The sequence below is a fragment of the Callorhinus ursinus genome, unplaced genomic scaffold (assembly GCF_003265705.2).
Source record: "Callorhinus ursinus isolate GAN/ISIS: 27379988/994484 unplaced genomic scaffold, GSC_fseal_2.0 scaffold43, whole genome shotgun sequence".
In the NCBI taxonomy this organism is placed as follows: domain Eukaryota; kingdom Metazoa; phylum Chordata; class Mammalia; order Carnivora; family Otariidae; genus Callorhinus; species Callorhinus ursinus.
The window spans coordinates 2,701,093-2,727,486 of NW_027397105.1; the positions used below are offsets into that span (position 1 = coordinate 2,701,093).

Genomic DNA, 26,394 nt, shown 5'->3' on the forward strand with positions numbered 1-26,394 from the left:
ACCTGCGCTGAGGAGTGGGACCCGCAGAAGGCGGGGCGGGGCCCGAGAGAGGGACTCTCGGCGCGAGGAGGGGCGGGACCATGGGGAAGGGGGCGGGGCTGGGGCGCAGGGGGGGCGGTGTTTGTGTTGGAAAATCCAACTGCGCCACGGGGCGGAGCGGCCCCCCCGGCCCTGGCCTGGGAGAGGGGGGGCCCGCTCGACCCCCTGGGAGACCTTGGGAGCCTGAGCACCTGGGACACCCCAGAACCAGGTAACGGGGAGCTGCGAGGGCGTCTGAAAGAGGGAAAGCCATCTCCGCGCAGGGGGGCGGGACGCCGGAGTCTCCGGACCGGTAGACCTGGGGATGGACGTCTGGGTCTCGGCAAAGGCCCTGGAAAGAAGACTGGGGCGCAGGACGCCAGGGCTCCCTGGAAGAGCGCGGGGCGGGCTGGGGTGGGGGAAGGGCGGGGAGGCAGAAGGCTTGGGGGTTCGGATGTCAAGAGGGGCCTGAAAGGGCTCCCAGTCCTCCTTGGGCTGGGATTCCCCTCCCCGACCCGGGGGCGGGGCGGAGCGCGGCGGCCCCTGACAGAAGGGCAGGACTGAAGGTCAGAGTCCGCGGCTGGGCCAGTGCGCCGGCCCCCTGAGGTCGGCTTGGCCGGGCAGGCGAGGGTCTCCGGGCCCGGGGGCCACTTCGGCTGTCCCTCCAGTTGTCCGCACGGTGAGGTGTGTCGCCTCCGCCTGGCCCCTCACGCCGGGAGCGCCGGCAGCCAGCCTCTCCCCGCGGCAGCCTTCTCCTCCCGTCCACTCCGCCGCACCCCGCTAGCCCGTCCGTCCCTGCTCCGACCCCACTCGGCCGCTCGTCGCCCTCGCCCGGCCGGGGCCCGGCTCCGTGCGGACCTTCCCAGCGCAGCCACGAGATGGCGAGGGCGAGACGCGCAGCCCGAGCCGCGGGAGCCGGGTGGGCGCTGTGGCCGGGAGGGCGGCCGAAGCCCCCCCCCCCCCGCCCGGCCCGGCCCGGCCCGGCCCGAGAGAAAGGTGGGCCGAGGTGCGCGTTTGACTTCCCGTCATCTTGGCCCCTCACAGGAAATTGTGGGCGGGAGGGCGAAGGGCAGAGGCTGGGGAGGGGGCTGGGATTCAGGCTCCGCCTCCCCGCGCCGGGGTAAATAGTGGGGAGGGGGCACGCGGCTTGGTTACTAAGCAACGCAGATTCGCTTCCTGTCTGCGGCGGCTGGTGGCTGTGACCTGGGGACGGGCTGGAGGGGGGGAAGGGGGTGTGGCGAGTGGGGGGCGGGGCGACCGCGGGGAAGGTCGAGGGCAGGACGCCTTGCTCCCCGGGACCCGGAGAGCCCGGGAAAGACGGAGGGGAGGCGGCGAGCGGCGCTGCCGCAGAGGAGGGCGCGGCGGTCGTCGGGACCCGGGCGAGCCCACCCGGGGGTTGCTTGCCCCGTTGCCGGAGTAACTGGAGAGCCAGACTCGGGAGCCGGATTCCCGAACTCTCGCGTCCGGCCAATCCGCTCCGGCGGACGTCCCTGACATCAGGGCCCTGGCAGCCAATGTGGAGGAGGCTTCACCGAGCGACAGGAAGGGGGAGACGGGAGGGGGAGAGGGGAGGAAGGGAGGGGGAAGCTGCTCGGGACCCGCACGTGCACTCCCACACGCTCGCGCCCACCCTCCTCCCTCCTCCGCACGCGCCCGGGTGCCCCCCTGCGCCTGCGCGGCGAGTCGGCGCTCGCCGCACACGGTCCCCCCCCGCCCCGTTTGAGTCTGTGTTTGCAAACTAGTCCCGGGCTGCGCTCCTCAGCCCCTGGGGACCCAGGCGTCTGGACGCGCCCGTCCTCTTTCGCTGGGTCTCGAACCAATACTGCCCAGCCTTGCGTGGGAGGGGCCGGCTACCTGTTTCCCACCGACCCCCCAGCTGCCGCTCCACTCTCCCAGGTGGGCTGGGCGGAGCTGTGGTTTCCGGCCCCTTATGCTCCGCCGCCGCCTTCCCGGCTTAGGTTGCCTCCCCAAGGGGAACGGAACGGGTGTCAGCGCCCCTTCCCGAGGCCTCAGTCGCTCGGGCTCGGCTGCTGTGGGTGGCGGGGGAGGGCGCTGCGGGGAAGCCCCGGACGGCCCAGGTGACTCTTGCCGGGCCCTGACGCCCCTTCTTCGCGTGAATTCCTCCTCTTTGATGGCACACCCAAATCCTTCCCATCCCTAACGTGTCTTCCCCACTCGCCCTCGTGCTCTCTGCACGTCTCTGGGCTCCCTTCGGGCCGTCTGTCCCGGTCTCCACTCGTCCTTCTCGGCTTCTCCCGGTTATATAACTCTTCCTCTCGCCGTGTCCTGGTTTCAACTCCACAGACTCCGCCCTGGAGCAGCGCGGGGAGGGGCAGGAGAGTTGGGGACCCAGACAGGTTCCGGCTGGCGGCCGGCCGGGCCACGGGGGGATCCCGCGGATGGGAGACGGAGCCCCGCGGGACCCGGTGCCCCCGTCCCCCACCCTCCGCCCCCCACCCGAGATCTCTCCCGGGAGAGCGAAGGCACAGTATCTGCGAGAGGCGTGTCGGGACTCCGTCAGAAATGTGGGTTGGGAGGTCAGGGCTGGAGGCGGGGAGGAGGAGCCTTAGGAAGCCCGAGCCCCGGGGACTGGAGTCGCACTGGGGGGTAGAAGAGATAAAGGCAAGCCGCCCGGGTTCCTTCCCTCTCCTCCTTTTTGGGTTCCCAGAATTCCTAAGGCTATTTCCCAGGAAGCTTAGCCAAAGGCCCCTTTCCGCCCCTAGGGGTCAAAGGTCTGTGTTAGAGGTGGCCTGGGATGATGTCACCAGTGCACGTGCCCTGGGACGGTTGCCAGGCCGGAGGCCTCCTCCCCTTTCCATCCCGGCCCCCCCCCGCCCCCCACCAACCTCTGCCCGAGTCCAGTTCCAACCCCGTGCCATCTTTTCCCCCTCTCACTTCCCTTGGCCTTAGCAGCCTGCAGGTGGGAAACCCTGGCCTGGAGTTTTGTGAGGGGGAGGGGCCCGGGTGTGGTGTGGCCCAAAGACTTTGCCCCTTTTCTGGGCTACGGGAACCCTGGGGCTCTTTGCCCCAGATTGGTACGGGAGAGCTTTCCTTCCCAGCCCCCTCCTCCCCTTGAAAGAGCCTCCCAGCCGTCTTTCTACTTTCCCACCTGCTGCATCGCCAAGTGTCCTATTGCCCCTCTCCCCATTTTGAGTTGAAGTGGGAGTGGTTGCAAGAGAGCTACTCTTAGGAGAGGTGTGTGTGGTGTGGGAGGGGTCGCTGGACAGCAGCTCACCTCTGATCGTAATCAGTGACGCCCCAACAGGGAGGAAAGGGTCAGGAAACAGTATTAGACTGCAAAGTCAGGGTCTTTATTCTGTGTGGGTGGGTGGACCACTTTCCTGAGGGAGGAGGGCTCCGTTGATACCTGTGAGTGCCTTTCCCTATTGAGTCAAGTCCTGGGGTTTGCTTATGATAGTGGAAGAAATTCGTTTTTCTTGTAATGCACTTTAGAGCTCGGGCTGTCCGATCGGACCTGGATTCCATTCCCAGCTCTGCCACTTAGTGGCTGTAGGGACTTGGAAAGGTCACCACCTCCCAGAGCCTCAGTCTTGATCTGGAAAATTTAAATATCAATACATACCTTCTAGGCTGGGGGGGGGCATGAGATAACTTATGCAAAGCACTTAGCACAGTGCCTGGCACAGAGTAAAATACTGAACGAATGAATGCTTGTTATGAAATGCTCATTCTGGTTAAATTGTGATAGTTATTTTATTTTACGATGGTAGTTGTTCTACCGGCTTCAGCCTGGCCAGGACCTCAGGAGTTGGTTAGGGAGGAGTGGAGAGTTGGTGTTAATTTGGCCGGTGGGAGGGAGGGGGCTAGGGATTCGCTTCCACTGAGCTGTGCACTTTATTTGATGAGGGTTTCAGTCAGATTTGTATTGCTTTCTTTAGGATTATTTTTCCCCCCTCTTGGAGAAGAAATAGCTCAGATTATTCCTCTGGCCGTGAAAATAAAATAATTGCATTGTGGTTCTTGATTTTTAAGCCAGACCCCAGTCCCTTCCCATGTTGTTCTCTGGAGCCTTTCAATTTAGCAAAGGGACTCCACAGTTTTCTTTGCAGGGACCAGGCTCGGCTGAGGGGTGTGTAAAAGGTTGGGTGGGTGGGTGGAGAGAGACTAGTGCTGGGGGCTGGGGGGGGGGGGGGGGGGGGGGGAAGGAAGGGGCCGGGGGGGGGGGGGGGGGGGCGGGGGGGGGGGAGGGGGGGCCAGGGGCGGGGCGGGCCCGGGGGGCAGGGGGGGGGCCCGCCCCCCCCCCCCCCCCCAGCCCCCCCCCCCCCCCCCGCTGCTCCCCCCCTCCCTGCCCGGACTCCGGGGGCACCGCCGGGGGACAGACACCCAGCAGGTAACCCCGGCCTGGCTCGCCCTCCCTTCTCGGATTTTCCTCCACACCCTCCCGGGTGACCCCTTTCCCCGATTCTGTCTCCCCGGTTTTCCCCCCGGCCTTGCCTCCTTTCCCTGGCCCTCCTTTGCTCCATCTCCCCCACTTGGGCTTGTCGCCTGCTGGCCGCGCCGCTGTCTCGTGCAGCCCGACTCCCTTCCCCTCGCCCGACAGCCTCTGCGCCCCAGGTCTGCCGGCGGCACCTTTCGGGGCTCTGTCTTCGCTGCTTCTCTGGGCTTTGCTTTCCTTCCGACCTGTCCCCTGGGGCTCTGAGTAAGGAGGCAGTCCCTGTCCTTTTCTCGCTCCCCCTGTTCCCCGCCCCCCCAACTCTGGCCCCCTTTCTCCTTCTAGCAGTCTCTACCGGTGGGGAGAGAACCGGAATTTGGGGGGCCCTCTGGAGGGGCAAGGGGCTCTATGTCGCTGGGGAAAGGGGCTGTGTGTGCGGGGTGGGGGTGGGGGCAGCTGGAGACCCGGCTGCCTCTCTGTTGTCCCTTTAAATGGCCCTCACATTTCTGGGGACTCTTGGGGGGGAGGTGGCAAGCCGCCTGCCTGGGGGGCAGGGCCCTTGGTTTGTCCACACAATCAGGGGTGGTAATGATTTAAAGGGACAGCCTCGGTGTGGCTGCTGCTGCCACCCCGGGCCGGCGGGAGGGGGAGCCGGCAGGCCGAGTCTGGGGAGGCTTGGCTGGTGAGCAGGGCATTTGAGGCTGCATCTGTCTGAGGCCTGCCAGGTCTAGGATGGTGCGGCTGGGACCTGCAAGGAGGGGTGACAGCTTGCGGGGGAAGGGAGGCACTCAGCCTGGGCCTTCTCCTGGGCCCCACCTTTGGGTGCTTGGTCTCCTTGGCCAAGAGTCCTTGAGTCCAAACTCTGGAGTCTGTGGGCCATCAGGTGGGGACAGCCGGTGGGTCTGCAGGTCAGCAGCCTGGCCTGGGCACATTGGAGCTGGCCCTTCAGCTTCCCCTTTTGTTGTTTGGCTCTGTGCACAAGAAAGCCCCAGCCCCTCCCCCAGCTCCCCCTTCCCGTCCACATGCCCCCCCCCCCCCAACACACACACACCCACCCCAGCTGTTGGACAGATGAATTACAGCCTCCGGCTTGGGGCCAGGGCTGGTGAGGGATTAAAGCTCTGGGGCTGGCCCTTTAAATGGCTGTTGGCCCCTCCCCCACTCTGGTGTCCAGACACCCCATACACACCCCTGTGACCCCCTTGGCTGCCCCTCACTCCTTCTTTGGTGTGTCCTGAGGCCTGCCACTCTCCTCTCTCTAGGCTAGACCTTCCACAACACAACCAGAAACACACACACACACCCCTCTCACACTCACTCGTCCCACATTCTCCGCAGCCCTGTCCTGGAAGGTTCCTTCTGCAGCAGCAGAACTTTGCCTGCCTGGCCTCCCCAGCCTGCTGCTGGCCACTACCTGGAGCACCAAGGGGCCCTGCCTGGGTCAGGAGTAGCGCCTCCCTTGGGGCCGTGTCGTCAGTGGCCCAGGCGGCTTGCAGCACATTGCATCATGGAGGCTGGGGGCTGGAGGCCTGAGTCTCTGGGGCAGGGGGGAAGGATGTGGGCGGGAAGGCCAGGGAACGGAGAGACTAGCCTGGGAGCCCAAGTGTCTAGGACCGTAAGGGCCGACTAGTGTCACTAAGGAAGAGAAACCACAGGTCCCTGAGGAGTGAGTCTGAGGAGGGGGCAAGAGTTAGGTCTGACCCTAGATGGACACCTGATTCTTGACCCTGGACTTCCGTTAAAAGACCTAGCTTTTTGTCTGTGACAGGAGGGAGGGAGTGGGCCTCTGTCACCTTCTTGGGCCACAGAGAGGAAGGAGGTGATGGAGAAACAGGATATGGCCTTGAGGGGTGGGATGGAAGGGAGGCTCGCAGCAGAGGCCACTTCCAGACCCAGGCCCAGAGTCAGTCCTTGTTCAGGAGGGAGGCTCCTCCCTGCTGGGCCCGTTCATCTAGTCTGGCCACCTGCGCTGCTCGCCAAGACCTGCCTGCGCCCGCCTGGGGGAAGGGGAGGGGGCAGAGTCCAGAGGGTGGGGTTGCCTGGTGTCTTGATAAGGTTAGGGAGGAGGCTGAGCTGAAGGCAGAGGATCTACAGGCCTGGGGCCAGGATTGAGGCGGACTTGGGTGCAGAGGTCAGGGGCAATAGGGGCTACTCTGGGACCAGGGACTCTCAAGAGGAGGGTTCAGTCAGAAGAGGGATCGTGGATTGGGTGTCCACCATGGACCTACACAGGTGCCATCACGTGCACCTCTTTGACCCTCTGCGCCGGGCTGCTTCCTAAAGGGAAAGGCGGGAGGACCACTTTGGGGATGGCTTTTTCCGGTTGCCATGGAAACAGGTTCTCCCATCCCATCTGACCACCAGAGCCTGGTTTCTCCTCAATAAGAAGACAGGGAGCACAGGAAAATTTCTTCAGCCTGGGAGACCCCACTCATAACTGTTTTTTTTTTTTTTTTTCCTTTTAGGTTCCCCCAGGCACCATGCCAGCCCCGTAGTACCACCCACCCCACCCACTGTGGTCTGCTGCACCCCACCGCTGGGGCACTGGTTCCAATGAGACAGGGCACATCAGATTCCATCTGGTAAGTCCTGCCCCCTGAGCAACACCTCCCCCCACCTGCGACAGTCCAACTCTGCACCACATGCTTGAAGAGTGGTACGATCTGGATCATGCCCACTCCTCAGAATGGTCCAGTCCAACTCTGAGCATCCATACCCCCACCATGTGGTGCTTGCGTGGTTCAGCCTTCCTAGTTTATGGAGCTCCCCTCTGTTGCCTATGAATGGTTCGGCCCTGTACTTCAGCAGCCTCTCCACTACCACCAAAAAAATCTTCTCCCCCCACCCCCCAGTGCTACAACTCAGTTGCTTATTGAATTGACTTGAGCTAGAGTTTGCAAGCTGCAAGGTAGAGGTGAGCTACCCTGGAGGGATTTTTCTTGGGGTGGGGTGCCCTAGAAGAGTTGTTGAACAGCCTGGTTTATGGACGGTGATTGGAAATTGATTCGGAGAGGTAGTGGAGGCCCGTGCCACAACTGGCCTGCCGTTGCCATGGTAACCGTGGCTTCTCACCTTCCCTTCCAGATCCCTTTCTTTTCCGTTCTGTTCCCACTGCGCTATATAGCATTTGCCTGCCCCCCCCGACACCCTAAGTCTTACTCCTCTCCTCCTTGCCTCTCTTTTTCTGCCAGTTCTCTGCCTGATGCTCTGTAGGACAGAGTCTCCATCCCTCATTCTCTAGGAGAAAAGATGCTACCTAAGCCAGGGCCTTGAGTTCTCTGGGTGTCGCTCTTCTCCACTACTCACTGAATTTTAGAGTGGGACTGTTTTCGTCTCTGTGTCTCTATTTGGCAAGATGGTTTGCACATTGGGGTGCCTCAGTGGAATTGTGCTGAATGAATGTGTTAACTGAATGAGCTTTCTTGCCAAGAAAGCAATGGCTTCTGGAGATCTGCTACACAGTGTCCTACCCACACCTGCTCTAGAGGACGTGAGACATTTGGGATGGTAGAGATGCCTGGCGTGCAACCCTGGGGGCAGGCTGACCCAGGAGATGGCCTGTGAGGATAAAACCAAGGGAGGGAGAATAGGACAGAGGCCTTCTAGAAGAGTGGAAATAATTGAGGCCCTGGGAAGAAGCCCAGCTCTTCCACTCTCTTGCAGAGTGGACTTGACCAAGTTACCTAAGCTCTCAGAGCCTCAATTCCCTCATCTGTAAAATGGGGTAAAAAAAAAAAAAAAAGTACCTCCTACCTCAGGTTTGGGGTGGTGGTGGTGGGGGGAGTTTTAAAAAAATATATGTGAAGTGCTTAACACAGTGCCAGGCATGTAATAAGTATTCACTAAATGCTAGCAATTATCATCATAATGGGAGCCGCGGGGAGCTGTGAGGATAAGCAAGGACCTTGAGGAATTGGGCAGAACTTGATTGAAGGCAGACAGACGCCCAAATATTTGACTCAAACAGAAGGATCACTGATCCAGCAAGCCGTCAGGATTCCGGGGAGTGAGGCGAGGAGTCAGCAGGTCAGCCTGCTCCAGTGTTTCCCAGGCTCTGTTCAGGAACATGAAGGCAAACACAGAAGGGCATGTGCAGAGACACACGTGATCACGCAAGTGATGCAGAGGCAGACCCAGACAAAAGACCGAGACAGGAGCCAGGCAGACACACAGACAGAGACAGCCCCTCAGAGTCCTGTAGACAGGCATAATGACAGGAACGCGTCCGACGCAGGCACTGAAGGAGACGAGATGAGCAGATATGCAGGTGCACACAGAGACAGACACCGGGACCCACACACAGCCGACCTTGTCAGACACACTGGCGGACACAGCGGTCCGGTCCGAGGCAGACACAGGGCTCGCAGTGACACATAGCGGGCCGGGGCCGGCACTGTCACTCCTCGGTGGGGGGCGGGGAGGGGCCAGCAGCGGGGGAAGGCTGGGGAAGGGAATCCCGAGCGGGCGGCCTGCCCGGGTGGCTGAGTCACCGCGGCGCCCCAGCCGGCGGCCCTCCCCTCCGCCTCCCCCCTCCCCCAGGTAAGAAGCGAGCCTGTAACCCCTCGCTTCCAGCGGGCAGAATGAGGCCTGGCGGGGGGCGGGATGCGGCGGGGTTCCGGCACCGGCCCCACCTCGGCGCGCGTGTCGCGCGCGTCTGCCGACCGCCTGCTGGGAAAAACCGTATCTGCGGGGTCTCGTCTGTGGCCGGCATGTGAGTCTGCGTGCGCACGGCTGGCCCCTTACCCTGCGTCCCGCGCGGCTCGAGCGCTGCGCGCGGAGAGGCTTCTCGGGCTCAAGCCGGGAGAGGGTTAAGTGGGTGTGATTGATGGAGTGGGTCTCTCTCGGGGCTCCGGGGGAGGGGGTCCGGTTAAAGTCCCGGAGTCCAGAGCCCGGATGGAAGGGGCGGAGCTGGGCTCAGCCGGGAGTGCCCGGATGGAGGGGGCGTGGCCTCGGCAGGAGGAGAATTAACCCTTTCTGGGCGGCTGGCCCCCGGGAGAGGCCTGTGGGGCGGGCGGGAGAGGCTGGGATGGAATATCTGCCCCAGAAGTATACTGCCCTCCCAGCCTGGCTCTGGCCGCGTGCGTCTTCCTCTCATCTGCCTTCGAGGAGTGTGCGGGTGTCTGTCATTGTGCCGGCCCGTGGTTGTCCTCTCCCCTCGGTTAGTGCGGACACCGGGAGTCGGGGAGGGCTATTCCTGCCCCAAAGCGAGAGTGGAGGTGAGAGTGGACCGCGAGCCGCCTGCCGGCGCCTGGGGAACAGGTGTGAGCGGGGCGTCGAGGCTGGCGGGCGCGGGGAGGGGCCGTCGTGGGGGAAGACGAGAGGGGAAATTCCGCGGGACCGGTGGTGAGCGGTGTGTGGGCTGAGTTGTGTCTGCTTCTGTGTGTCTGTGTGTGTTCAGGGAGGCGGGGACTGAGTCAGTGGGAATAGGGTAAGGTTTTCTGGGTGACTCACGCTCCCCCCCCACACACACCCGGAGCCTGAATCAGACCCCGAGGGAGGGCTTTGTACGGGAGGCGGATGGTGTGTAGGGGGGAGTCAGGCGCCTGGGTCCCGGGTGGGGACAGGGATCCGAGGTGGTTGGCGAGAGTGAGTGTGTGTTTAGTTCACAGGAAGTTTTTGTTCTCCAATGAGGGCTGCTGTATTCTGAGTGCCGGTGTGGGGGTTTGTGGACAGAGGTGGAAAGGGGCTGGAGCGACGGGGCTCAGTGCTTCAGGGAAAGCTGAGTCAGTTCCCCGTGGGAAAGGGGAAGTGGTGGAGGGGAAGTGTCATCATCGCACTAGGGGAAGCTGCATTTCCTGGTAACTGGCGGCGCCCTGGGCACCCCTTCGCAAGCGGGGATCTGTTCCTCTGATGCCCGGACCCCCGGTTCCCCCCGTCTTCCCATGCGTGGTCCGGGACTTGGGTGGGGGGAATCTGGCCGGGGCTACACCGGGCCGCCGTTAAACGCTCTACTCTTGCCAGGGCTTGGGAACTGAGAGAAAGTCTGTGTAGTGAGAAGAGAGAGTTCGGGTTAGAAACTCCGCCGGAACCGCGGAGAGGGTCCGCAGAGCCCAGGCGTGAGCCGCGCTCGGCGGGGAGTGGCGCGCCGGGACCTGTAGGGTCCAAGCGCGTGCATGTAAACAGACGACCTTGCCCTGCGGAGGGAGGACTGTTTTCACCAGAAACCCGCCTGCCCTTGCGGGCTGGGTGGAAATTTCCCCATAGCGCAGACTTCTCTCGGCGAAGGCGAACTTTCCAGCCGCCCCCAGCCCCTCGTCGCGCGCTCTCCCCCGGCTTCCTGCCCGGCGCTTGCTCCAGCTGGAGCGCTGGCCCCGCCCCCGCCGCTTTGTACTCTACGCTCGCCTCTCGCAGCTCTTTGTACTCTAGACTCTCAATGGACCGATCCCGGGAGCGGAGCCGGCTCCCTACCTGCGGGGACGTGGGGTAGGCGAGGAAGAGGCGCGGGGACGGGGATCCTGGGCTCAGAGAGGCGAGGGGGAAGAACTGGGCCCAAAGGGAAGGTGCCCAGAAAGGGAGCGCGGCGCCCGTCGTGGGTCGAGGCAGCACAGACGGGAAGGGGCGGGGGGGGGGGGGGCGCTGAAGGAGGAAGTGAAACGGGTTCTGGGTTCTTTAAGGGAGTGGGCGGTGAGAGTGGGACAAGGGTGATGTCACCGCCTGTCGGGCCCCGCCCTCCTCCCTCCCGAAGGACCCCCCCCCTTACACTTACACACGCCGCTTCCGCTGCGCAAGTAGCCACGTCACGGGCAACCCCCGAAATCCCCCCTCCCTTGGGGGGCGGGGGCCACGTGGGCCGTGGGGAACCGCGTGGCCCCGACGGGGAAGGACATAGAGGATACGGGAGCCACGCGAGAGGGGCCACTCGGGACTGCGGTGCGCGACTTCTCAGAAGTTGGGGGGATTGAAGGGAGATTTTGGTTTGGGGGGCCGGTTGGTATTGAAGATCTAGAGAGAGGCGGAGGAAGTGGAGGAGCTCAAGGAACTAGGTATGAGTCTGGGGGCTTGACCGTGCTTTGGGATGCGGTCCGGCGGCGCGGGCGGGTCTGGGTACCGGAGAAGTCGCCGTGACCCGCCGGCCCCCAGCAGTTCCAGGGGGCACTCGGGGTGGGAGGTGAAGTGAGGAAGGGGAGCGACGCCTTTGTCTGCGGGGTGCGTCCGGCTGCCGTCAGTCGGTCTCACGGCGGCGGGGCGGGGGGGCGCCTCGGGCGGTCCTGCCGGGACTACCGGTGGCTCTGTGGGTGCGTGGGACTTGAGGGTAGCGCCATCCCCCAGGCCGGCCCGAGCGTGCGACTCGCCGCCTTCACCCGCCAGGGTCCCGGGCCCCGCCCGCGCCGCCGGCCCGAGCGCCGGCTCCGAGATGGAGACCCTCGGTGGGAGCCACGGGGTCACACCGGGGTCACCCCAGGCCGAGCCCGTCTGACCGGCTCCGCCGCCCCTCCTCCCCCGGCCGCTGCCGGCCGGGCTCACCTCGCTCTCATTGGTCCCGGCCAGGCTGTTACTGAGGCGGAGACACGGGTGATGATTGGCTTTCTGGGGAGAGAGGAAGTGCTGTGATTGGCCAGATCTCAGGAGCTCGCCGACGCAGTGAGAGGACGCTCCCACGGAGGCCGGGTAAGCCGCCGCCGCGCTGCGCGTCCGCCCCAGTGGCTCCCGAGCGCGAGCTGCCGGCCCGCTCCCTGCCGCGCGTCCCGGCGCCTCGCCGCCCTCCTGGGCCTCCCCTCAGGGAAAGCCGGGGCTGGGCGCCCAGTGCAGATGACCGCCCGGCCCAGCCCCTGGGCCTCAGCTGTGTGCTGGCCAGCTCACCTCACTCCTCCTCCTCCTCCCGCCTGTAGAGTTGGCTGTGAAGGGCCCTGGGTGGCCATCTGGGGGCAGTGGGCACTCCTGTCAGAGCGGCTGGAGCGGGACCGTCGCCCCAGAGAGCTGGGGCAGGGGGCCGTGCCCGATCTCCAGGGCTCCTGGGGCCACTGCTGACCTGGTAAGGGAAAGACCGGGGCCGGGTTGGCGGTGTGCACACTGCTGGCTCCGGCTGCGCCCCCACTGAGACCATAATCTCTTCTCCCTGGCTCAGGCTGGATGCATCGGGCAGTGGACCCTCCAGGGGCCCGCGCTGCACGGGAAGCCTTTGCCCTTGGGGGCTTGAGCTGTGCTGGGGCCTGGAGCTCCTGCCCGCCCCATCCCCCTCCTCGTAGCGCATGGCTGCCTGGAGGCAGGTGAGAACTTGGGGCCTCTCTCTCTGTCTCCAGGCAACCCTCTTCCCATTCCTTCGACTCCTCAATCTCTGTGTCACTTTCGGGGTTTCTGCCATTCTGTGGACCTCAGCGCAGTCCTTGGCTGCTCTTTCTCAGCCTCTCAGTCCCCTCCTTCCTAGGTAGGGATAGGACTGCTTAAATGGCTCTATGTTAACAGACCTCTTCTCTCTCTAGGTGCTCTGCCAGCATCGGGCAGCCCCCACTCTCTGCTCCCCTGCCCCCTTCACATGGCAGTAGCTCTGGGCACCCTAACAAACCGTATTATGCTCCAGGGTGAGTAAGGATTCAAAGGTGCTGAGGGTGGGAGGTAAGTCGCGGGCCTGGGAAGAGTTCCCCCAAGCCTGACCCTCGACCCCCGCAACCCCTTCTGCTCTGTAGGACCCCCACCCCGAGACCCCTCCATGGGAAGCTGGAATCCCTGCATGGCTGTGTGCAGGCATTGCTCCGAGAGCCGGCCCAGCCAGGGCTGTGGGAGCAGCTTGGGCAGCTGTATGAGTCGGAGCATGACAGTGAGGAGGCCATTCGCTGCTACCACAGCGCCCTTCGATACGGAGGAAGCTTGGCTGAGTTGGGACCCCGCATCGGGCGACTACAGCAGGTGGGATGAACCAGGCCCTGGGGGCCAGGATTGTGCCTCCTGGCTCAGTACTCTCATCTTAATGTCTGCTTCTGCCCCCAGGCCCAGTTCTGGAACTTTCATGCCGGCTCCTGCCAGCACCGAGCCAAGGTCCTGCCCCCCCTGGAGCAAGTGTGGAACTTGCTGCACCTCGAGGTGAGACCGGGGAGACCGGGGCCGGCTGGGCTGGGGAGGCTAGCCCAGGGCAGCTCCGCAGCTGTGTCATTCCCTCTCCCCTTTTTGTCTTCAGCACAAGCGGAACTACGGGGCCAAGCGGGGAGGTCCCCCAGTGAAGCGAGCTGCTGAACCCCCAGTGGTCCAGCCTGTGCCTCCGGCCGCGCTGTCGGGCCCCTCGGGGGATGAGGGCATGAGCCCTGGAGGCAAGCGCAGGAGAGGGTGCAGCTCTGAGCAGGTATGGTTGCTTGTGGGCAGGCACGCAGCCCGAGGGCAGGACTGGGGCACAGAGTCGGGTCTCACACTGTCTTTCCTTCTAGACCGGCCTTCCTCCAGGGCTGCCGCTGCCTCCACCCCCACTGCCGCCGCCGCCGCCCCCGCCGCCGCCCCCGCCGCCCCCCCCACCCCTGCCCGGCCTAGCCACCAGCCCTCCATTTCAGCTGAGCAAGCCAGGGCTGTGGAGTACCCTGCATGGAGATGTCTGGGGCCCCGAGCGCAAGGGTTCGGCACCCCCGGAGCGCCAGGTGAGCTCCTGTCCGTTGCCCCTGCCGTCTGGGTGCGAGGCCGCGGCCTCCCGCGTCCCCGACTCGCGGCCCTCCTGTGTCCCCGACTTGTGGCCCTCCCATGTCCCTGTGGCCTTCCCCCGTCCCCGACTCGCGGCCCCCTCCCATGTCCCTGCGGCCTTCCCGTGTCCCCGACTCCCGGGCCTCTCAGGTCCCTGACTTGCGGCCTCCTCTGCACAGGAGCAGCGGCACCCGCTGCCCCACCCGTATCCGCACCCAGCTCCGGCCTACACCGCGCACCCCCCTGGCCACCGGCTGGTCCCGGCCGCACCCCCAGGCCCCGGCCCCCGCCCTCCAGGAGCAGAGAGCCATGGCTGCCCGCCTGCCACCCGTCCCCCCGGAAGTGACCTTAGAGAGAGCAGAGTTCAGAGGTCGCGGATGGACTCCAGCGTTTCACCAGCAGCAACCACCGCCTGCGTGCCTTACGCCCCTTCCCGGCCCCCCGGCCTCCCCGGCACCACCACCAGCAGCAGTAGCAGCAGCAACACCGGTCTCCGGGGCGCGGAGCCGAGCCCAGGCATCGTGCGTGCCGGTGGTGGGCGGAGGGGGGTGGGCTGGGCGGGGGAGGGGGGGGCGCAGCCGTCCTCTCACCGGCCTGCCCCCCATCCTCCGCCTGCAGCCCGGCGCTGACCATTACCAAACTCCCGCGCTGGACGTCTCCTCTCACCAAGGCCGCCTGGGGCCCTCGGCGCACAGCAGTCGGAAACCGTTCCTGGCGGCTCCCGCTGCCACTCCTCACCTGTCCCTGCCGCCCGGCCCGCCCTCACCTCCTCCACCGCCCTGTCCCCGCCTCCTGCGCCCCCCACCGCCCCCTGCCTGGCTGAAGGGCCCGGCGTGCCGGGCAGCCCGCGAGGACGGGGAGATCTTAGAGGAGCTCTTCTTGGGGGCTGAGGGACGCCCCCGCCCTCCCCCACCACCCCTCCCCCACCGCGAGGGCTTCTTGGGGCCTCCGGCTCCCCGCTTTTCTGTGGGCACTCAGGATTCGCACACCCCTCCCGCCCCCCCAGCCACCAGCAGCAGCAACCATGGCAGCCACAGCAGCAGCCCCACGGGGCCTGTGTCCTTCCCCCCGCCTCCCTATCTGGCCAGAAGTTTGGACCCCCTTCCCCGGCCCCCCAGCCCCACTCTGAGCCCCCAGGACCCACCTCTTGCCTCCTTGGCTCTTGCCCTGCCTCCAGCTCCTCCCTCCTCCTGCCACCAAAATACCTCAGGAAGCTTCAGGCGCCCGGAGAGCCCTCGGCCCAGGGTCTCCTTCCCAAAGACCCCCGAGGTGGGGCCGGGGCCGACCCCAGGCCCCCTGAATAAAGCCCCCCAGCCTGCGCCGCCCAGGGCTGGGGAGCTGCCTGCCCGAGGCCCGCGGCTCTTCGATTTTCCCCCTACCCCGCTGGAGGACCAGTTTGAGGAGCCAGCTGAATTCAAGATCCTCCCTGACGGGCTGGCCAACATCATGAAGATGCTGGACGAATCCATTCGCAAGGAGGAGGAGCAGCAACAACAGGGGGCAGGCGTGGGCCCCCCGCCCCCCCTGAAGGAGCCCTTCCCATCTCTGCAGCCTCCGTTCCCCAGTGACACAGCCCCGGCCGCCGCCACGGCCACGGCTGCCACCGCCGCCCAGGGAGAGGAGAAGAAGCCACCACCAGCCCTGCCGCCCCCGCCGCCTCTAGCAAAGTTCCCGCCGCCGCCCCCGCCGCCCCCACCGCCGCTCCCCCCAGCAGCCAGTCCGGCCAGCCTGCTCAAATCCTTGGCCTCCGTGCTGGAGGGACAGAAGTACTGTTACCGGGGCACTGGAGCGGCTGTTGCCACCCGGCCCGGGCCCTTGGCCGCCACTCAGTATTCCCCCGGTCCCCCGTCAGGTGCTACCGCCCCGCCGCCCCCCTCAGCGGCCCCCAGCGCCCAGGGCTCCCCGCAGCCCTCCGCTTCCTCGTCATCTCAGTTCTCTACCTCAGGCGGGCCCTGGGCCCGGGAGCGCAGGGCGGGCGAAGAGCCAGCCCCGGGCCCCATGACCCCCGCCCCGCCGCCCCCACCCCTGCCTCTGCCCCCTGCTCGGTCTGAGTCTGAGGTGCTAGAAGAGATCAGTCGGGCTTGTGAGACCCTCGTGGAGCGGGTGGGCCGGAGCGCCACAGACCCGGCGGGCCCGGTGGACACGGCAGGCCCGGCGGACACGGCAGGCCTGGTGGACAGTGGGACCGAGCGACTGCTGCCTCCGGCCCAGGCCCGGGAGGAGAGTGGCGGGGTGGGGGCAGCAGCAGGACCAGGCAGCGGCAAGCGGCGGCAGAAGGAGCACCAGAAGGAGCACCGGCGGCACAGGCGAGCCTGTAAGGACAGCGTGGGTCGGCGGCCCCGAGAGGGCAGGGCAAAGACCAAGGCCAAGGCCCCCAAAGAAAAGAGCCGTCGGGTGCTGGGCAACCTGGACCTGCAGAGCGAGGAGATCCAGGGGCGCGAGAAGGCCCGGCCCGATCTTGGCGGGGCCTCCAAGGCCAAGCCACCCACCGCTCCGGCCCCCCCACCAGCTCCTGCGCCCTCTGCCCAGCCCACGCCCCCCTCAGCTACCGGGCCTGGGAAGAAGGTCCGGGAGGAAGCGCCAGGGCCGCCAGGTGTCAGCCGGGCTGACATGTTGAAGCTGCGCTCACTTAGTGAAGGGCCCCCCAAGGAGCTGAAGATCCGTCTTATCAAGGTAGAGAGTGGTGACAAGGAGACCTTTATTGCCTCTGAGGTGGAAGAGCGGAGGCTGCGCATGGCAGACCTCACCATCAGCCACTGCGCTGCTGACGTCGTGCGTGCCAGCAAGTAAGTCGGGGGCAGGCACCCCGGAGGCCTCCACCCTTCCCACCCCTCCCAACCCCCCGCCCTGTCACCCTGATACTCCTGCCCTTGCCTCTCTGCCCTCCCCACAGGAATGCCAAGGTGAAAGGGAAGTTTCGAGAGTCCTACCTTTCCCCAGCCCAGTCTGTGAAACCGAAGATCAACACTGAGGAGAAGCTGCCCCGGGAAAAACTCAACCCGCCCACCCCCAGCATCTATGTATGTGTGCCACCCCTACCATCGGCTTCTCAGACCCGCCTGAGGGCTGGCGGCGTTGCTCTGAGCCCGCGACGGGGCTTTCACCCCTCTCTCCTGCTCCTCCCGCAGCTGGAGAGCAAACGGGATGCCTTCTCGCCAGTGCTGCTGCAGTTCTGTACGGACCCTCGAAATCCCATCACCGTGATCCGGGGCCTGGCGGGCTCCCTGCGACTCAGTGAGTGTGGAGAGCAGGGGCGTGTGGGGAGGAGGCCTCTGAGGGCCCGCGTACTTGGAGACCCCGGGCAGTGGCTCTCACGAGCTCTCCTCAGTCATATGTGGGCCGTCTCTGAGGAGGGCTCTTGAGTGATGGGTCCACCGGTCTCGGGCTTTTCTCCCATCTGTGTGTCTCCGGTAGTGGGCAAAGGGGAAGTATCTCAGGACCTGGTTAGAATCACTTTGGCTTTTTTTGGTTGATTAGGATGAGGGTACAGATTACACACAGCCTCAGCCAGCCCATGGTCTGGGGTTTTCCCTTTTCCAGCTCTTTATCGTGCAGAATTTCAGACAAGGGGACGTACGTAGGAAGGGAAACCACTTAGAAACATAAAACTCAACCATGTTTCCTCTATACCCAAGCATCCTCTGTCCCCACATAGCCTCCCTTCTCGCCACTGAGTTCTTTGAAGCACATTCTAGGCTTTCACATCACTAAATCTCCTTGGATCCGATGAACGCTTGTGGAAACTTCCATTCGTGCTGTGCACCTGTGGCCCCATGCGCACGCGAGGACGTTGATGGAGGGGCCCCGGCTCAGAGCAGCAGTGGGAGACGGGGTTGGGGGCGACCCTGCTTGACGGCCAGGCCCTGGGACCTTGCCAGCTGCCGGTGGGGCCGGGCTTGTCACCTCCCCCCCCCCCCCCCGCCGCCCCTGCGCCAGAGGATGAGGGAGTCACAAGGCCCTCACTCCCTGCCCTCTGCCCCTGCCCCGACGCCCTGCTCGGTCCTCCCTTGCAGACTTGGGCCTCTTCTCCACCAAGACGCTGGTGGAGGCGAGCGGCGAGCACGCGGTGGAGGTGCGCACGCAGGTGCAGCAGCCGTCGGACGAGAACTGGGATCTGACGGGCACGCGGCAGATCTGGCCCTGCGAGAGCTCCCGTTCCCACACCACCATTGCCAAGTATGCGCAGTACCAGGCTTCGTCCTTCCAGGAGTCCCTCCAGGTGAGAGGCGCGCCCCTGGGCAGGCGCAGGGGCTCGGGATCCGCTGTGTGTCCGGGGGGCGGGGAGAGGCGCGCTCCACGGCGGGCGCTGACCCAGGCTTGCCCCCCCCCCCCCCCCCCCCCTGGCCAAGCAGGAGGAGAAGGAGAGCGAAGACGAGGAGTCCGAGGAGCCCGACAGCACCACAGGAACCCCTCCCACGTACGTCTTGTTTGGCCCTCCCCTTCCTGACTCCTTCCTTTCTTGGTGCCTCTCCACCAACCCGCGCTCTTTGCCTCGGCAGCAGCGCGCCGGACCCGAAGAACCATCACATCATCAAGTTTGGCACCAACATCGACCTGTCTGACGCCAAGAGGTCAGCGGGACCGGCGGGACGGGGCCGGAGCGCCGCCGGGCGGGCAGAGTTGGGGGGTGGGTAGCCTCTCACTTCTGTTGCACCCTCGCCGCCGCAGGTGGAAGCCCCAGCTGCAGGAGCTGCTGAAGCTGCCCGCCTTCATGCGGGTCACATCCACGGGCAACATGCTGAGCCACGTGGGCCACACCATCCTGGGCATGAACACGGTGCAGCTGTACATGAAGGTCCCCGGCAGCCGAACGCCAGGTGCGCTCCTGGACGGGGCGCGCGCGGGCGGGGGGGGCGGGGCTGCCGCCGGCGCTCCTCCGCCAGCCAATGAAGGCGCGAGGGCGGGCCGGGCGCGGAGCGCGGCTCGGCTCCGGCCAGACACGCCGTTCTCTGTCTCCCCCTGCAGGCCATCAGGAGAACAACAACTTCTGCTCCGTCAACATCAACATTGGCCCTGGCGACTGCGAGTGGTTCGCGGTGCACGAGCACTACTGGGAGACCATCAGCGCCTTCTGCGACCGGTGCGCGCCGCCCTGGCGCCCCCCCATGCCCCTCCCCCGCAGGCCCGGCCCGGCCCCGGGTCCTCAGACTTCCCTCTGACCCTGTGGCCACCCCGCAGGCACGGCGTGGACTACCTGACTGGTTCCTGGTGGCCAATCCTGGACGACCTCTATGCTTCCAATATCCCTGTGTACCGCTTCGTGCAGCGTCCCGGAGACCTCGTGTGGATTAACGCGGGCACCGTGCACTGGGTGCAGGCCACCGGCTGGTGCAACAACATCGCCTGGAACGTGGGGCCCCTCACCGGTGAGAGGGTGGGGCCCGCGGCGAGTGAGCCCAGCGGGGAGGGGGGCGCCGGGCGGGAGCGCAGCCCGCTATGAGGGACGGGCCAGCCCCCATCTCCCCCCCCTCCCCGCCGCCGTGGTCCGGGATGGCCGGGCATCCTCAGTGCCCCCCTCTGGCCCGCAGCCTATCAGTACCAGCTGGCCCTGGAACGATACGAGTGGAACGAGGTGAAGAACGTCAAATCCATTGTGCCCATGATTCACGTGTCCTGGAACGTGGCTCGCACGGTCAAAATCAGCGACCCGGACTTGTTCAAGATGATCAAGTGAGGGCCCCATTTGGGAAGCAGCCCATCTCCACCCGACCTGGCCCCGCTCTTGGGCTTCCTGTTTGATTCCACCCGGTTTTCCACCTGCTTCTCCCCGCTTGCGGGCCCCCGCCCCCCCCTCCCCCGCCGGGGCCCCGCGCTGTTGGTGCGCTGGGGCGGCCGATAGGGGTTCCGCTCCCAGGCGCTTTCTTTTTCTCTGGTCCAAGTGGACAAAAGCCACATGAAATGTCAACTGTGACATGCCCAGGTCAGGGACTGTGACCCGGCCTGGAGCGGGGATGGGCCCTCCCCCCGCCCGGTCTCACCGGCCCCTCGCCCCACCGCGCGCAGGTTCTGCCTCCTGCAGTCCATGAAGCACTGCCAGGTGCAACGCGAGAGCCTAGTGCGCGCCGGCAAGAAGATCGCCTACCAGGGCCGGGTCAAGGACGAGCCCGCCTACTACTGCAACGAGTGCGACGTGAGTGGGCCCGCCTCCCGCCTGCCTCCCCCCCCTCCGTCCCCGGGACTGCCCTCCCGCTGACGGCCCCCTGCTCTGGGCCCCAGGTGGAGGTGTTCAACATCCTGTTCGTGACGAGCGAGAACGGCAGCCGCAACACGTACCTGGTGCACTGCGAGGCGTGCGCGCGGCGGCGCAGCGCCGGCCTGCAGGGCGTGGTGGTGCTGGAGCAGTACCGCACGGAGGAGCTGGCGCAGGCCTACGACGCCTTCACGCTGGTGAGGCCCGGGCGGGCGGGGGCGGTGGGGGGGGTGGGGGCGGGGCCCCCCCCGGGGCGCTCCCGCCGCTGAGCCCCGGCGCCCGCTTTCTCCCCGCAGGCCCCCGCCAGCACGTCGCGATGAGGCCGGACGCCCCGCCCGCCCGCCCGCAGGGCGCCGCGGGGCCACCAGCACACGCCTGGGCTGGACCTAGGTCCCGCCTCTGGCCGGGAAGGGGGTCGGGCCCAGCCCTTCCACCCCATTGGCAGCTCCCCTTCACTTAATTTATTAAAAAAAAATTTTTTTTTTTAACAAATAAGAGGAAAAAAGGAAAAAAAATGGGAGACGGGGGAGGGGGCTGGCAGCCCCTCGCCCACCAGCGCCTCCCCTCACCGACTTTGGCCTTCTAGCAACAGACACAAGGACCAGGCTCCGGCGGCGGCGGGGGTCACATACGGGTTCCCTCACGCCTGCCAGCCGCCCGCCCGCCCGGCGCAGATGCACGCGGCTCGTGTATGTACATAGACGTTACGGCAGCCGAGGTTTTCATGAGATTCTTCTATGGGCTTTACCCCTCCCCCAGAACCTCCTTTTTTACTTCCAGCGCTAGCTGTGACCCCTGTACATGTCTCTGTTTCTTCACTTGGTTATGATTTGTATTTTCTGGGGTTTTTTTTTGTTTTGTTTTGTTTTTGTTTTTTGGTTTTTAATTTATAACAGTCCCACTCACCTCTATTTATTCATTTTTGGGAAAACCCGACCTCCCGCACCCCCCTCCCCCAAGCCATCCCGCCCGCCCCTCCGGGGACCGCCCCGCCGCCGGGCTCTCCCTGCGCCCCAGTGTGTGTCCGGGGCCGGCCCCGTCCGTCTCCGCCCGTCCGCCCGCGGCTCCAGCCGGGTTCTCATGGTGCTCAAACCCGCTCCCCTCCCCGACGTCCTGCACTTTCTCGGACCAGGCCCCCACTCCCGACCCGACCCCGACCCCGCCTGAGGGTGAGCGACTCCTGTACTGTAGGGGAAGAAGTGGGAACTGAAATGGTATTTTGTAAAAAAATAAAATAATAATAATAATAAATAAAAAAAATTTAAAGTTTTAAAGAAAGAACTATGAGGAAAAGGAACCCCGTCCTTCCCAGCCCCGGCCAATTTTAAAAACACGGACCTTCCCCTCACACCCCGCCCCCCCCACCGCCTCCCCTTTTCTTTTTAAGCGTGAACCAGCCCAGGGCCAGGGCCTCACTGGGGCAGGGACACCCCGGGATGAGTTTCTCTGGGGCTTTATTTTTGTTTCGTCGGTGGATTTTCTCTCCCACGCTGGGGCTGCGGAGGGCTGGGGGGTTTACAGCCCCGCCCCCTCGCACTGCACTGTCTCTCTGCCCCAGGGGCAGAGGGGTCTTCCCAACCCTACCCCTATTTTCGGTGATTTTTGTGTGAGAATATTAATATGAAAAATAAAATCAGAGAAAAACATCCGGCTTTGGTAACGTGCTGGTGCTCGCGGGGCGCGCGCGGGGAGGAGGGCTGCCCCGACTGCGCAGACCCCGGCGGGGCGAGCCCCTCCCCGAGGCGCCTGTGGAATGTCCAAGAGCGCTGGTCCGCTCCTCGGGGTGGGGGGGGTGCCTAATCCTGGAGCCGCATTCCAGGATAAGGGGGGGGTGGGGAGAGGCTGGGCCGGGGGAGGGGCAGGAAAGAGGGCTATAAGGGCCGCGGCCCAGGCGGGCGGGAGCCAGGCAGGCCATGGCGGATGTCCCCGGGGCGCAGCGAACGGCTCCCGGCGGGAGCGGCGGCGGCCCGGAGCCCCGGGACCCCCTGGACTGCTGGGCCTGCGCTGTGCTGGTCACGGCCCAGAATCTGCTGGTGGCTGCCTTCAACCTCCTCCTGCTGGCGCTGGTGCTGGGGACCATCCTGCTACCCGCTGTCACCATGCTAGGCTTCGGCTTCCTCTGCCACTCCCAGGTGAGCGCGGCCCTTCGCGGGGAGGGTGGCGGTGGGGGTCTGCGGGCCACGCCGCCCTTCCGGGGCTGTCCGGCCTGGTGGGGGCCTGACGCCGGGTCTCCTCCCACAGTTCCTGCGCTCCCAGGCCCCCCCTTGCACCGCGCACCTGCGGGACCCGGGCTTCACGGCCCTGCTGGTCACCGGATTCCTGCTCCTCGTGCCGCTGCTCGTGCTGGCCCTGGCCAGCTACCGCCGCCTTTGCCTGCGCCTCCGCCTGGCCGACTGCCTCGTGCCCTACAGCCGAGCCCTCTACCGGCGCCGGCGCGCCCCGCTGCCGCGGCAAACCCGGGCCTCACCGGGGTCCCAGGCCGCTCCCACATCAGGAAAAGTCTGGGTCTGAGGACCCTCGAGTCAAAAACCACCCTGACGACTGCCCCCACTCCCAGTCGGCCCGAGGACTTGAAGCCCGGGGGTCTCCCGACCTACCCCGCCCCCGCCGAAGCCAGGGTCCAGCATCCCCTCGGGGGAACCGAAGCATCCGTGGACCAAAGCTGGCGGAAACCCACCACACCCCGGAAAACCCACTTTCCTCCTCCTACCTAGATCTGAATCCTGGACATCTGGGCTGGACCCTGCAGACACCCCCACCACTCGATCCTCCCCTCCCCCTCCCTCAGGACAACCGAACCGCGTGTCCTCCTTTCCTGGTGCAGCTCCTCTAGTATTTACGGGCTGGGGGGGGGGGCGAGGTTGGAGAGGAAGGAGTGACCACACATCAATAAAGAATGAACTGAATGCGTTTCCTGGGATCCTGTGAACAGAGGGATGGCACAATTCCTGTCACGCCTGCCCTGTGCCCAGGAGCAGGAAACAACACTGGGCGGAGGGGCGGGGGCGCGAGAGCGCATCCTTCGGCCGCCCGGGGGCCTTCCCTTATCGCGGTAGCCCGTTCTTCCTGGCCAGACCCTAGAGCTCTGTCCCTGACCCTAAAGTCACCTCCCCCCTCAACAGAGTGGAGAGGGCCCGGCCTCTGTCGCCTGCCCTGCTCCCCTTGGGGACCCGAGCCCGTTCTCTGACCCCAGCTTGGAGGAACTCGGTGTTGCCAGGCCGGGGAGGGAAACAATGGGCCTTCCGGAGCAGGATGACACCCCCTCCGGCCACAATTCTGGAGCAGCAGCGTGGGAGGGAAGATGGAGGGGCCCACCCTGGGGCCTGCTGGTCCTTAGTTCACCCCCACCGCCGAACCAGAGAGAACCTCTGGCTCCCCTGCACGTCCAGGTTGGGGAAGGAGGGTTTGAGAGTGCTCCCGACATCCCAGCTACACTCGGACACTAGGCACTTCGTTCCAGGTTTAATGGTCTGCAAAGCATGCGCGATCGAGGTCAGAGATAGGGAGGCCCTGCCAGGCTCTCCCTCTGCACCTCAATAGAAACGATGTGGTGGCCGGGCACCATGGCCAGGCCCAGTACACGGGGCTCCCCCGCCGAGAAGGAATCTGGAAAGAAGGGTCAGAGCATCAGGGAGGCAGGCCAGCGCCGGCCCCGCCCCTTCTAGCCCCAGAAAACAGGGGTGCAGCCAGACACTGAGGGGGAAGCGCCTCGCGGGGAGGCTGCGCCGCATTCCCAGGGGGGCGTGTATCCCCCGGGCACTGACCCGACGGCTTGAGGAACTCCTGCGCCGAGCCCAGGATGACATTGCAGTCGCGGTCGGTGCAGAGGAAGCAGCCGACCAGGGTCCGTCCATCTGTCATGCGAATGCGCATAGTCTTGTTGAGCAGCGCCTCCAGCTGCTGCCGGGCCCGCGCGGCCGGCGAGTCCTCGCGCTCCCCGTCCGAGTCCTGCGCGGGGCGGGACACGCGCTGAGACGGCACCGCCCTCGCGGCCGCCCACCCGCGGAACCACAGCTCCCGACAGCCCGCGGGGCGCTCCCACCGAGCCCAGAGGCTGCCGGGAGCCGCAGTCCCCCCTCCGCCCCCGCCCCCCCATCTTGCTCCCAGGCTGCCCCTCGATCCCAGAACCCCAGCCCGCGCTAACCCCGGCGCTGGAGCTGCTCTGACGCCGGCTGCAACAGCCATTCTCCTCTCGTAGCAGCATGGTTGGTCCAGCTCCGGCCATTTGCCCCGGGGCCTCCTGTGGGCCCTTCAACTTCCTAAGAACGTTTCGGCTCCGGCCGTCTGAGATCTCGCGAGCGCTCCCGACCTCTTTTCTTTCGCGAGATCACCTCTCCTCCTCCCCGTCGTCTCCTGGGCAACTGCAGAGATCTCGCGAGCTCCTCCTACTTCTCCGGCGCCGGGGCTCACTGAGGTCTATGGGGCCGGATGTCGTAAGATATCGCGAGACGTTTCACCTCTTTAGTTTCACACATATTCTTCAGGAACCCGGGAATCTAGCGAAGACACCTTTTCTCGTAATCACACTCCACCCCATACTCCCTTGCTTTTCTGCTTCGCCAGTCAGTCCTAAATATCCCCTCCCGCCCAGACCACTCTGAAGACGGAGGGCGTTCGCTTCCCCCCCGGACCTCTGGAGGACGCAGCTCAATTCCTTGAAAGCCAGACTCAGACTACATTTCCCGTGAGCGCGCACAGCCCCCGTCCCTCCCCTCCCCCCCCCCCCCCGCCCAGTGTTTGATCTCGGTAGACGGTGGCCGGAAAGGGACAATGGTTTCCATGTCAGCGGACCAACGCGCTCGCGAGGGGGGAAGATGCAGTGAGTGAGTGAGTGCGTGCGTGCGTGCGTGCGTGCATGCTGAGGGGCGATGAAGCAACCAGAGATGCTGGTGGCCGAGAGTGCAAGAGCCACGCCGCGCCGGGGCCTCGTGGGGGGGCCAGACTTTGAGTTTTTCCAGCGTCGCTATTTCACGCCGGCCGAGGTGGCCCAACACAACGTGCCGGAAGACCTGTGGGTGTCCTACCTGGGCTCCGTGTACGACCTGACGCCGTTGGCTCACAAGTACAAGGGTAAGGGCCGCGCTTTGGGCCAGGGTCAGGGTGTGCGTCGCGGGGCAGGTGCCTGGTTCTTGCGTGGCTGGCACTGACGGCGGCTGCTCCTTCCCAGGAGACCTGCTGCTAAAACCCATCGTGGAAGTTGCGGGCCAGGACATCAGCCACTGGTTCGATCCGAAGACCAGAGACGTGAGTTGTGCCGGAAACCCGGGGTGGGGCGGGGGTGTGGAATGGGACCGCGGGGCCGCGGGATGGGGCGGAAAGGCGGGGGCTGCCTGGAGTCGGAGGTCGTGACTGCCCCGAGGCCCCTCTCCCGATCCCTGCGTTAAAGATCCGCAAGCACGTCGATCCGCTGACCGGTACCCTGAGATACCGCACCCCCCGGGGCCGCTTTCTGCACGTCCCGCCTCAGCTGCCGCGTTCGGACTGGGCCAATGATTTCGGGAAGCCCTGGTGGCAGGGGGTGCATTATGAGGTGGGGCGGCTGTCTACCAAGACCCGCAACATCCGCATCATTAACACGCTCACGTCGCAGGAGCACGCGCTGGAGGTGAGAACCGGTGCCTGCGGGCAGGTCAGAGGGAACTGGGAATCCCAGCAACTCTCCCAGGAGATCTTTAGGCCATTGGCTCTCCATAGCCAGGGGGAGCAGTATTTTCCCCCACTTTAGGGGTAACCGAGGAGAGCAGATCACCTAGGTCTGCGGGCTTGGGAATGGAGGAGTGCCCGGAGCACAGGGTACAAGAGATGCCCTCATAAGTCCCGGGGGCAGCAGTTCATGCACCTTAGTGATCGTGGTCCTCGGAAGCACTCGCATGCTGTGTTTTGGATAGTAGTTGCAGTCGGACTCTCTTATTAATGTTCTCTGTGGAAGGGATGAAGGGAGGGGGCGGTGACTCTGGCCCCTTAGGGCCATCCGTTTGTTAGAAGGGACTGCCACAAAGACAGGTAACACACTTTGGGGCCATTCGCCGCATGCTGGAGCTCCAGCTTCATTTGGGGGACTGAGAAGTGCCTAGAAATGGTATCTGCCAAGGGAGGCACTCTGCTTCCAGCACGATCATCTGAGCTCCGGGCTTGGAGCGCGGATCTGTGTGTGTGTGTGTGTGTGTGTGTGTGTGTGTGTGTGTGTGTGTGT

General features: G+C 65.0%; 4 protein-coding genes across 18 annotated transcripts in view; 3 read left to right on the top strand and 1 right to left on the bottom strand.

The window, feature by feature from the left end:
- Positions 1–119: 119 nt before the first annotated feature.
- On the top strand, positions 120–21,847 carry KDM6B (lysine demethylase 6B). 12 transcript variants are annotated; one of them, XM_025863952.2, is made up of 24 exons: positions 120–250; positions 6,877–6,993; positions 11,900–12,019; positions 12,241–12,383; positions 12,477–12,618; positions 12,832–12,930; positions 13,036–13,255; positions 13,337–13,429; positions 13,524–13,685; positions 13,768–13,971; positions 14,191–14,532; positions 14,630–16,797; positions 16,905–17,031; positions 17,140–17,245; positions 18,025–18,230; positions 18,364–18,428; positions 18,511–18,582; positions 18,680–18,828; positions 18,977–19,091; positions 19,190–19,377; positions 19,540–19,681; positions 20,015–20,141; positions 20,228–20,398; positions 20,498–21,847. In XM_025863952.2, the coding sequence occupies exons 5-24, from the start codon at positions 12,482–12,484 to the stop codon at positions 20,519–20,521; spliced, it is 4,917 nt and encodes a 1,638-aa protein (XP_025719737.1). In that variant the 5' UTR covers positions 120–250; positions 6,877–6,993; positions 11,900–12,019; positions 12,241–12,383; positions 12,477–12,481; the 3' UTR covers positions 20,522–21,847. The 12 variants fall into 12 exon arrangements, with proteins under 12 accessions (XP_025719737.1, XP_025719746.1, XP_073737757.1 ...); XM_025863961.2 differs by having other exon boundaries at positions 18,514–18,582; XM_025863954.2 differs by lacking the exon at positions 120–250 and adding an exon at positions 4,316–4,369.
- A 202-nt stretch (positions 21,848–22,049) lies between these two features.
- TMEM88 (transmembrane protein 88) lies at positions 22,050–23,123 on the top strand. Its single transcript, XM_025864117.2, has 2 exons — positions 22,050–22,333; positions 22,443–23,123. Exons 1-2 carry the CDS (start codon positions 22,115–22,117, stop codon positions 22,710–22,712), a joined length of 489 nt encoding a protein of 162 aa, XP_025719902.1. The 5' UTR covers positions 22,050–22,114; the 3' UTR covers positions 22,713–23,123.
- Positions 23,124–23,650: 527 nt separating this feature from the next.
- NAA38 (N-alpha-acetyltransferase 38, NatC auxiliary subunit) lies at positions 23,651–24,904 on the bottom strand. 3 transcript variants are annotated; one of them, XM_025864115.2, is made up of 3 exons: positions 24,833–24,904; positions 23,966–24,617; positions 23,651–23,807 (listed from the first exon to the last, which is right to left on the bottom strand). In XM_025864115.2, exons 2-3 carry the CDS (start codon positions 24,384–24,386, stop codon positions 23,695–23,697), a joined length of 534 nt encoding a protein of 177 aa, XP_025719900.2. In that variant the 5' UTR covers positions 24,387–24,617; positions 24,833–24,904; the 3' UTR covers positions 23,651–23,694. The 3 variants fall into 3 exon arrangements, with proteins under 3 accessions (XP_025719900.2, XP_025719901.1, XP_073737761.1); XM_025864116.2 differs by lacking the exon at positions 24,833–24,904 and having other exon boundaries at positions 23,966–24,149; positions 24,346–24,731; XM_073881660.1 differs by lacking the exon at positions 24,833–24,904 and having other exon boundaries at positions 23,966–24,766.
- Positions 24,905–24,928: 24 nt separating this feature from the next.
- The window catches only part of CYB5D1 (cytochrome b5 domain containing 1), a 20,154-nt gene continuing 18,688 nt past the window's right edge, over positions 24,929–26,394 (top strand). For both annotated transcript variants that reach the window (XM_073881659.1, XM_025864114.2), the window contains exons 1-3: positions 24,929–25,271; positions 25,369–25,445; positions 25,588–25,806. In XM_073881659.1, the coding sequence (XP_073737760.1) occupies positions 25,070–25,271; positions 25,369–25,445; positions 25,588–25,806 (498 nt within the window). In that variant the 5' untranslated portion in view covers positions 24,929–25,069. The remainder of the gene's footprint in view (positions 25,272–25,368; positions 25,446–25,587; positions 25,807–26,394) is intronic.